The following is an 11,007-nucleotide window of genomic DNA, read 5'->3' on the forward strand; positions in this document are numbered from 1 at the left end:
CATAGAAACAACTGCTGGTTAGGATGAAAAAAACGGACTCCAAAGCCCATAGAAACAACTGCTGGTTAGGATGAAAAAAACGGACTCCAAAGCCCATAGAAAGGGCTGCTGGTTAGGATGAAAAAACAGACTCCAAAGCCCATAGAGACGGCTGCTGGTTAGGATGAAAAAATGGACTCCAAAGCCCATAGAAACGGCTGCTGGCTAGGATGAAAAAACGGACTCCAAAACGCATAGAAAATGTGCTGGATGTTTCGGGGAGAAATGGAGGACTGTCAAGGAGGGCACGCTTGGATGATGCTGGCAGGGTTTGGGGGGCTGGCAAGGATGGCACATTCAGATGTTTCAGGGAGGAATGGAGGACTGTCAAGGAGGGCACGTTTGGATGATGCTGGTAGGGTTTGGTGGGCTGGCAAGGATGGCACATTCGGATGTTTCAGGGGGAATAAAATAGAAGGGAAGAGGAAATGTGAAGCTGTCATTCAATGAGGCAAGCATTCATGTGAAACTGGAACCAGGAAGTGGCCCCCTTCTTCACCCCGAAAGTGCAAAGATTCTCGATGCATTCAGACCCCCATTGAGCATGCGCAAGGGTGCCGATTTGAATAGTTGAATCCGCATGGTATGTACCGGTATGGTAATACAATGTGCACTCACTCCGCTTTGACTCTGTAATTACCACAATTTCATTCTTCACGTGTCATAGTTCATCACGTGAATTGCCTTGGATTTGAAGTGACTCTGGTATGGAAGCGCTTCGGTTTAGAGTTCTAGTCTCATGTGTGATAAACACCATTGTGGCATGAAGCAGGAAGCTTTGTTATGTCATTTAATGCATTAATTTAAAGCTATTTTTAGAAGACACCATTGTGCAAATCATATATAGTTGTGCTCTAACATAGAATCCTGTGTGTTTTTTGTAAGAGAGATGGGACTAATGAGAAATGTTTAGTTGGCTCCTTGATGTCATGAGAGGTGCCTGGACTCGCTCTCATCAGCAGTTATTTCCAATGTGGAAATCAGATTCCATTTGTATACTAAGATATGTTAAGAGGATTGCCTTCAGGGAATTAGTATTGAAAGAAAGGTAGAAGGAGGTATACATGTTTGAACAAAGTTCAACTCTTAGTCTTAAGTACAATTATTATGAATGAGTCCCAACTGAACACAATGAGATTTCCTTCTGAATAAAAATGCATAGTGTATGTGTTAACTGTTTTCAACTTGCATTTGCAAGAAGTTGGTGCTGTGAACAAACAGTAGTATGCAACCTCTAAAATATGCTGGGAAAAAAAAAGTATCTGGGACGACTATCAAAATACTCTCTAGAAGCCACATTTGGCTGATTATTGCTTTTGCGCTTTGTTTTGTTTTATTTTCTTGCAGTTTGAGCTGCGGCATCAGAGAATTTCACTGCATTCTAGATCATTTGACTGTTTGTTTTCTCAAAGTGAAAATGTTTACGAGAAGCTTGTACATTAGACTACTTTGTGAAAAAGTTTTGGAAAGTTTGAATTAAGTCGTTATATATGACAGGCTTACTTGTAGTTCTTTTTGTTCCACTCATGGCAGCTGCATATATTGAATGAATGAGTTCTCTGAATCATTGACTACAAACAAGGCCAGCAATTTTGAAGAAATCACCAACTGTTTCAGTGTCCACATACTGCTTTTGGTGAAATCATTGGCTGACTCATTCACTGTGTGCAGAGATAGGCAAGTTGTATGTAGCAGCATGATTGTTTTAGTGTCCATTTTAAAATTCTGTATGAAATTTTTGGTGATATATAGAAAAGACATTATATATAATGTATTTAAATTTCTCATAATTTTATAAAGCACTTAAGAAAGCCTCTGCAGTCAGTTATTTAGGAGAGTGCACATTTAGTGTGTATTATTAACATTACCCTCTCCATTATTTAATTTGTGTTCATACAGTGCGCCCGCGCCATACGCGGGTGCGCCATACGCGGCCTTGAGCATACGCGCTCAAGCCGTGGGGCGCATTTGGGGCGGAAGGGGCGGCGCGTCCCATTCAATTGAATGGGCGCACGCGCCCGTTGCGCCCCACGCGCGCCCGTTGCACCCCGCACGCACCTGCGCCACCGCGCACAAGCCCCATTGTTTCCAATGGGGCTCGAGCATAGGCGGAATTCTCCTTACGCGGCGGGATCCGGAACGGATCCCCCGCGTAAGGCGAGGACGCACTGTATTTGTTCTTGAGATGAAGTAATAATAATAATATAATAATAAAATTTATTTATATCCCGCCTCTCTACAAAAAGCAACCAGGGTGGCTTACAAAGTTAAATATACAGTAAAGCGGCAGTCTGTAACCCGCCATAGACTTTGTACCTTCCAGAATCAAACAAAAATGTCATTCTTGTATTAATAATGGTACTTGTAAATGCCCATTAAATAATTTATATTATTGAAATGGTTAAAATGGTTTTGTGATTCAGAAAATATATATTAAAAAGAATATGTAAGGACATACAGACTTGGCACATGATTTCTCAAATCAGTTTGATGCATGGATGATACATTGCAGATGGCGTTTTTATTTTTTTGAAAAATTTTATTATAACATACACAAATACAAATTCACAATATCATCTCACTACAAACAAGGAAAGACATACAAACATAACAAATAAATGCTTCAAATACAATTTGACCGTGTCGGTCTTTGTTCCACTTAGAAGTATTTCCACACATAATATGATACTCTGTTAATTTAGTTTAAAAAAACACCATATTCCCATAACTGCAGTTCAAAAAAAAGTTCACCAATGTTATACATCTAATGTAAATGCAATAAACAAATTCAGTTATATATACCCATATGTTGATAATTCTTGAAGATAAAATAACAACGGGTTGAAATTCACCAAGCCTTACATATCTATGGCATTATAAATCCACAGTATACATCTAAACCAGGGGTAGGCAACCTGCGGCCCGCGGGCCGGATGCGGCCCAGTGAGGCCTTGGGACCGGCCCCAGTCCGGTCCTGCCGCCGATTGCCACTGGGGCCTTTGGGGGGCAATTGTCTATAGAAGCCTCAGAAACATGCATTTATATTAACATTTTTTTAAAAAATCAGCAATTTTTTTCACGTGTCCTCCATTTTTTTTAAAAAAAAGTGTCTTCCATTTGAAAATTTTGTCCTACATTTGTCCTGGTTTATTTATATATATAATTTCTTTTTAAATTATTTAATTATTTATTTTTTGGCTTCGGCCCCCCAGTTGTCTGAGGGACAGCAACCTGGCCCCCGGCTCAAAAAGATTGCCTACCCCCCTGATCTAAACATTCCCATTTCTTATAGATCTTTCCCACATCCTTATTCTTCATCATCTCAGTCAAAATATCCATTTCTTTTGCTTCCCTCAATTTAGCTATCCATTCTTCTTCACAAGGTATTTCTTTCTTTTTCCAAAATTGTGCATAAATAATACGTCCCAGTGTGACCATATATAGGATCAGCGATGTTTTTTCTTTTGGCTTTAGGTTTTCTAAAATACCAGTCATATTAAGCAAAAATAAACGAGGATCCAGTGGTAGTTCTATTTGTAAAATATTCCCCATTAATCTATGTATATTTCCCCAATATTCTTTTGCCATTTTACATTCCTACCAAAGGTGAAAAAAGGATCCTTCATGTTTTTCACATTTCCAACACACATTATTTGCAGTATTGTACAATTTCTTTATCATGACAGGAGTCATATACCATCTGTATAGCATCTTTGTATAGTTTTCTTTATAATTTTGACAGACAGTAAATTTCTTAGTATCTTTCCAAGACTTTTCCCACAACTCTAAATCTATCGAACATTGTAAATCTTGAGACCATTTTACCATTGAATGTTTTACCACTTCATCTTCCAATTGTCTTTTTTTCAAGATTTTATAATACAAAGATAAATGTTTCTTTCCATCATCCATCAAAATTTTATCTAAATCGTTAAATTCTTTAATAAATCCTCTCTGTTTTAAATCTACTTTGAATCTTTCTGTAAGTTGGAAGTACAAGTACCAATCTATTTTGAGTTCACCTGGAAGAATAGCCTCTTTTTGTCTCATTGAAACAATATTATCAAACCTCCAAAAGATCAAATCTTTATATGTCAACCAAGGTATCTTGTTGTTATCTCTTGTTCTTTGAAAGAAAGCTTCCTGTGAGGAAACCCATTTAGGCAGACCCAGATAGAAAAGATCTTTAACCTTGTTCCATACAAAAAGCAGTGCATTCCTCAAATAGTGTCTTTTAAAGTCATTATGTTCTTTTACCTTATCGTACCAGAGATAGGTGTGGATTCCATATCTAAGATCTCCTACTTCAAGTGCCAATAATCTTTCATTACTCAATTGAACTCAATTCTCTACCCAGCACATACATGATGCAAAATAATACAACTCAAGATTAGGTAATGCACAGCCTCCTCTAAGTACTTCATCCGTTAAGACTTTCCATCTAATTCTGGCTCGTTTCCCCTCCCAAAAAAACTTTGAAAGTTCTCTCTGCCATATCATAAAATATTTTCTACAAGAGATCACTGGAAGATTCTGAAATAAATACAGAAAACGAGGCAAAATGTTCATCTTAACTATTGCAATTCTTCCATATAACGAAAGATGGAGTTTAGACCAATTAGCTAAGTCTTTCTTGACTTCTTTCCATAGTCTGCCATAATTATTTTCAAATAAATCAATATTCTTACTAGTCAAATAAATCCCCAAATATTTGGCCTTATGTACAACCTTGAAACCAGAGATTCTAATCAATTCTGATTGTTCTTCTTTAGCCAGATTTTTAGTTAGTATTTCTGATTTATTTGGATTAACCCTCAGCCCTGAAAATTTTGTAAACAATTCGATAGTATTAATTAGCATCGGTATAGTTTTTATCGGATCTTCAATAAAACAAATAAGATCGTCGGCAAAGGCTCTTGCTTTGAATGCGTATTTTCTAATATTAATTCCTTTGATTTTTCCGTTACTTCTAATATTATTCATCAATACTTCAAACACTGCAATGAACAGTAGTGGAGACAGAGGACAACCCTGTCTCGTACCACGCTCAATTTGAAAGTATTCGGTTCTCTCCTCATTAATCAATAATTGCGCTTGTTGCTCTTTGTATATAGCCCGGATCCATGGTGTCATGTTGTTACCCAAGTTCATTTTACTCAGTAACTCTTTCAGAAACGTCCAGTTTAGACTATCAAATGCCTTTTCCAGGTCAACTAATAGCAAAGCCAATTTCTTATCACGTTTAGATTCACACAGTTCTAAGATATTCAATACAGTCCTCAAATTTTCTTTACCATGACGATTAGGCAGGAATCCACTTTGGTCTTCATGAATATGGTTAGACAAAAATTTCTTTATTCTTTCCGCTAATATACTAGTGAAGATCTTATAATCTACATTCGTCAAGGAAATCGGTCTATAATTATTCATGTCTTCTCTCATATTCAAATTTTTGGGGATTAAAACAATCAACGCCTCCTTCCACATTTCTGGCAATCCATTTACGAGGATGTCATTTATGGTATCTTTTAAAGGGCCAATCAATATATCTTGCATTTTTTTATAATAGATGGCAGTGAAACCATCAGGTCCAGGGGATTTATTGATTTTTAATTTATTGATGGCATTCGAAACTTCTTCTGTCGTTATTTCATGATTTATTTTTGAAGATTCATCTTCTGTGAAGATCAGAGAGGTTTGATTTGTTACAAAGTCTTGTATTTTCTCTTTCACATCTGAACTTTCTACCGGATTGCTATATAATTTTTGAAAGTAACTCTTAAAGATTTCCTTTATATCTTTTTGTTGGGTATATTTTTTACCATCCTGTTGAATACATGAAATCACTTTCTTTTCTTTTTGTTTACGTAATTGAGATGCAAGCAGTTTCCCAGCTTTATTCCCTTGCTCGAAAGTTTTTTGCTTTGCCATCAATAATTTCCTTTTTATTTCTTTAACATCCAACATCTTTAGTTCTTGTCTCAAAATCTCCACTCCAATTTTCAAATTTTTATCCCCCTTTTGCTTCCATTCTTTTTCTTTGGATTCTAATTCTGCCTGAAGTTTAGTTCTTATGACATTAGATTCTTTTCTTTTAATTACATTTTGCTTAATCAGGATCCCTCTAATCACAGCTTTACTGGCGTCCCAGATAATTCTCTTCTTCATTCCATCTACATCGTTTTCTATGAAATATTGAATCAAGGCTTCTTTTGTCTGCTTCATTACATTGTCATCATTCAGGAGATCCTGTGGTAATCTCCATTGAAAGTTTTTTCTTGGTTCAGATAGTTCCATAAAAATTAAATTATGATCAGAGAAGGATGTCGTTTGGGTATCCATATCTTTTATTAATGGTAAAATTTCTTTGGATACCATAAACATATCAAATCTAGAAAATGCAGATGGCGTTTTTAGTTGGATCAGTAAGGGTTGTATGACAGTGAAACACTCTGTAGTGGAGTCTCCTTCCTTAGAGGTCTTTAAGCAGAGGCTGGATGGCCATCTGTCGGGTATGCTTTGATTGTGATTTCCTGCATGGCAGAATGGGGTTGGACTGGATGGCCCTTGCGGTCTTTTTCAATTCTATGATTCTAAGAATATTGGGGAGTATCTGGATTGAGTTGTTGATTAATTTGTCTTGATCAGATAAAGGTGATATGTTAAAACTACAAATGCCAATTGCACTTGAAATGTTGAATAGAACTCTGCCAGCTGTAATATGCTTTACACTGGACTCCTGCAATTTTTGTTTTATTCTGTCCTTATACTGGTGTTCATATACTGTACATATTTATTCTTCTACTCAGTAGATAGCATTTTTATTTTTAATAATCAAACATTGCTATACACTTCATACTATAACATTACCAGTTATCATTCAGATTTCTATTATAGCCTGCGTTTCTTTTAAATAAAAGAACAAGGTAAATAATAGAAGAAATATAGTATCATTGTTGGTTATGACAGGTCTTTGAGATAGGTTGCAGCATAGCTTGCCGCCTCTGCTGCAACCTTATTCCACTCCCATGTCTGTTACCATCTTTTTTAAAAAAAGTGAAATGAAGTAGATGGGTTTATTTTATCTTCAGATTCTACTTATGAGTGTTTTGGTGTATATAATGGGCAGAATCCAGCTGAAACTGTTTGAGAACAAATCTCATTGAAAGCAATGATATGGAATTCAATTGTGATACATTGAAGGCTTGTAAATTAAAATAGGAGTGTTTTTGTAATTATTATACTTGGAATGAAGTATACATTGAGCAGCCACTGTTACACATTGTCTGGCATTATTTCAAATTAGTATATTTTCTTTTTAATCAAGATAAGGATCTTACTTGGCTTGAGATTAAAAGATAGTGTTTAATAATCTATAGGAAACTGCAAAAGAAATAGGAACCTTAATTAATCAATAAGATGTTCCAGTTAATAATTGATTGTGGGCATCATATAACAGTTATTAATGGTTGCCATTGTAAATCTACACAAGTTTAGCTTTATTTTCTATAGGATTTTTGTTTTCAGTGGAATTGAAAAGAATATATTTTCAATTGCTGTGCCTTTCAGTCTATAACCTATTTCCAAATATTAACACCATTATTATTTAGTGCTAGTTAACTCACGTTTAATTTACCGTCTTTAAGAAACTTTTTTGTTTTATTAGAATTTCTGCAAAAAGTAATACATTGAGCAAAAAAACAAAAACAAAAAGCAACCACCTCATCACTCTTCACAATTTTCCACCCTCAACATCTTCCTGTGCATACTTCCTGATTTAACTACTTGTGACATGTAGTTACATTTAACCAATTACTTATTCATCTTGAAGGCTTTCTCATTTTTAAAAACACTTAACTGGCTGATAATTGATGGGGAATTAAGATAATTTTATCATATGATAATACTGAAATACTGGGGAAAATCTTAATTTTTTATAGGAAGTAACATACTACTGTCATAAATTTTAAGCTTTGTGACATTCTCTAAATATTGTGCTGGGACATTAGACTATTGCTAGAAGAAGTTCATAACTGGCTGTCTGCTTGACAGGTTCAGACAAGGAGCTGGGTGGCATTTCCTGACAAATGGAGAACTATTTCCAGGCAGAAGCCTATAACCTTGATAAGGTTTTAGATGACTTTGAACAAAATGAAGGTGAGTAACTTTTGTTAGGACTGGAAAGCCAAATTGATCTCTGGATCTGTGACTCTGCTTCTATTTGTCTGTATTTCTTGTTCCGTTGGAGCTGTTCACAAGCTGACCTTTTCCTTTTGAAAAGAAACACATACCTGTATAATATTGTTACCTGATAGAAAAGTTATTTTTGTAAAAATGTCCATGAAATTGGCTTTTTCTAATAATTGGATAACAAATATTGTTAGAAATGTATTGATTTATAATTTCCAGGTGAAAATTTCCTACATGTAACATAGGCTGCATCCACACTGCAGAAATAATCCAGTTTGACACAACTGTAACAGCCCTGGCTCCATGCGATGGAATTCTGGGAACTGTAGTTTGTGGTCTGGTGCCACCACACACTGAGGTTCCCAGAGTTCCATCACATAGAGACAGAGCAGTTAAGTTGTGTCAAACTGGATTATTTCTGCTGTATGGATTCAGCCATAGAAATAAGACTAGTCGGTTGCAAATTACAGAGATGGGATCAGTCTGCATGGCTCTTTCTGCTACCAGAAGGCACATGCATCTACTTTGTCTTCTGCATTTGCCCAGTTTCAGTGCTCTTTCCTGCCATTAACTCTAATTAATAAAAATCTGAAGTGCTCTATACTTACTTTTTAAAGTCCTGAATTGGCCACTTCCAATCTTTTAACCATAAGTGATGGCCAGCTAACTTTGAGTTAGATCCAAAATTATGCACATGCAACGAGGCTGGCTGTAGTGCTTTGAGTGTTGGACTAAGACTCTGCAGAGCAGGATTTAATCCTGGCTCAGACATGTAACCCCATTGGGTGACCTTTGGCAAGTCACACTCTCTCTGCCACAGAGGATGGCAATGGCAAACCACCTCTGAAGAAACATGCCAAGAAAACCCAATGGTAGATTTGCCTTAGGATCAATGTAAGTCAAAAATGACTTGAAAGCAGACAACAATGAGGCTGGCAGAGGTAGAGTGCCACTCCCCATTGCACTTCCGCTAGCCTTTCAGAAATTATACATAAAAGGTTCCAGATGGTGATGCTGGGGGACAGCTGCTCTTCTAAAAGAGAGCTGACATCTGGCATCCCTCAGGGCATCATTCTGTCCCCCATGCTGTTCAACATTTACATTAAGCCGCTGGGAGTGATCATCTGGAGACATAGGGCGTGGTGTTATCAGTACACTGATGACACCCAGATCTATTTCTCTATGTCTCCGACTGTTACAATGACCAAGGATGGCCTCTCTCCTCTGGATGCCTGTCTCAGGTCAGTAATGGGCTGGAAGAGAGAAAACAAACTCAAGTTGAATCCAGAGAAAACAGGTACTCGCGATAGGCACTCTAGGTCTAGGGATGGAGATTTGTCAACCAGTCCTGGATGGGGTCACACTTCCCGTAAAGGATGAAGTTCGGAGTACTCCTGGATCTATCACTACAGTTGTCATCTCAAGTAGATGTGATGACCAGAAGTGCTTGGTACCAACTTTGGTTGATACGCCAACTACCTGGACCAAAAGATCCTTGAAACAGTAGTACATGCACTGGTAACCTCTCATTTAGATTTCTGTAATGCGCTCTACTTGAGGCTACCCTTGTACCAAGTTTGGAAGCTTCAGCTAATCCAAAATGCAGCAGCCAGATTGGTCACCTGTACTTCTAGGTTTGACCATATAACACCAGTGTTAAAATCTCTACACTGGCTGCCAATTAGCTTCTGGGCGCAATACAAGATGTTGGTCATTACTTTTAAAGCCCTACATGACTTGGGCCTGAGTTACCTGTGGGAATGCCTCTCCTTACATAATCCGCCCCGAACACTCAGAACATCGGGGGGGGGGGGGAATTGTTGCAACATTGTAATACTTGATTAACCACAACTTCCCATAGAGCATTCACTGCTGCAGCCCTTAAATTATGGAATAGTCTGCTGGAGGAGATCTGTTTTATCACTACTTTAGATGCCTTTAAGAAGGCGCTAAAGATGGATCTCTTCCCATCGGATTTGGTATAGAGATGATGATTAAGACCCCCCTCTCTAAGTATAATGGTATATGAATTGATGTTTGGAGATTTTAAGGAACTAATAGGGATGTATAATTCAGTATTAGTATTTTATTGACTGTTCAATTGCATTGTATTATTTTAATGATGTAATCCCGCTTTGATCCTTGGAAGAGGTGGGACATACTGTACTGTATAAATAAAATTATTATTATTATTATTATTATTATTATTATTATTAGGTAAGAGGTCCTGCTGAATGGGATTGGCTGTAGTTCCAAGTGCTAAAGACATAAAGACAACACCTGATTTTCAGGCTTTCCCTCTCAGCACCCTTTCCTACAGCTATCACAGTTAGTAGAGTCACTAAAACCTAGTGGCACATTGGAAGGCAATTCTTGTTCACCAGATGTTTTGAATTATCACTTATGTGGTTCTTGGCTATTGAGCATACTGGCTGGGACTGGCAGAAACTATAGTTCAGTTTGCAAATGGCATTGTAACATTTTCAGAGGCTGAATGGATTGCCATGGGGAGGCTGGATTAAGACATCTCCTTCTACCACACCATTGAGTCTACACTGGTCTTCATATAAATACCAGAATGGAATGTGTGATTTTATTCTGTAGCTTTTGAAACAGAGATAAAGGAATATGTGATTACTCTAACTGAAGATTTAGAGTATGTTTCAATTAACTATCTAAAGGTGTGAAATACTAATTGTGTTCTAGATATGACACTAATCAAAAGTTAAGGCAGCAAACAGTTATAAATTTAAATTTTCTCTTGGTTGTTTATTCCTA

At 37.0% G+C, this 11,007-nt stretch overlaps 1 protein-coding gene across 1 annotated transcript in view; it reads left to right on the top strand.

Moving 5' to 3' along the window:
- The window catches only part of ZFYVE9 (zinc finger FYVE-type containing 9), an 88,928-nt gene that overhangs the window by 19,766 nt on the left and 58,155 nt on the right, over positions 1-11,007 (top strand). Inside the window, exon 3 of the mRNA XM_042464310.1 lies at positions 8,092-8,196. Within this exon, the coding sequence (XP_042320244.1) occupies positions 8,127-8,196 (70 nt within the window). The 5' untranslated portion in view covers positions 8,092-8,126. The remainder of the gene's footprint in view (positions 1-8,091; positions 8,197-11,007) is intronic.

Source organism: Sceloporus undulatus, chromosome 4 (genome assembly GCF_019175285.1).
Source record: "Sceloporus undulatus isolate JIND9_A2432 ecotype Alabama chromosome 4, SceUnd_v1.1, whole genome shotgun sequence".
Classification (NCBI taxonomy): domain Eukaryota; kingdom Metazoa; phylum Chordata; class Lepidosauria; order Squamata; family Phrynosomatidae; genus Sceloporus; species Sceloporus undulatus.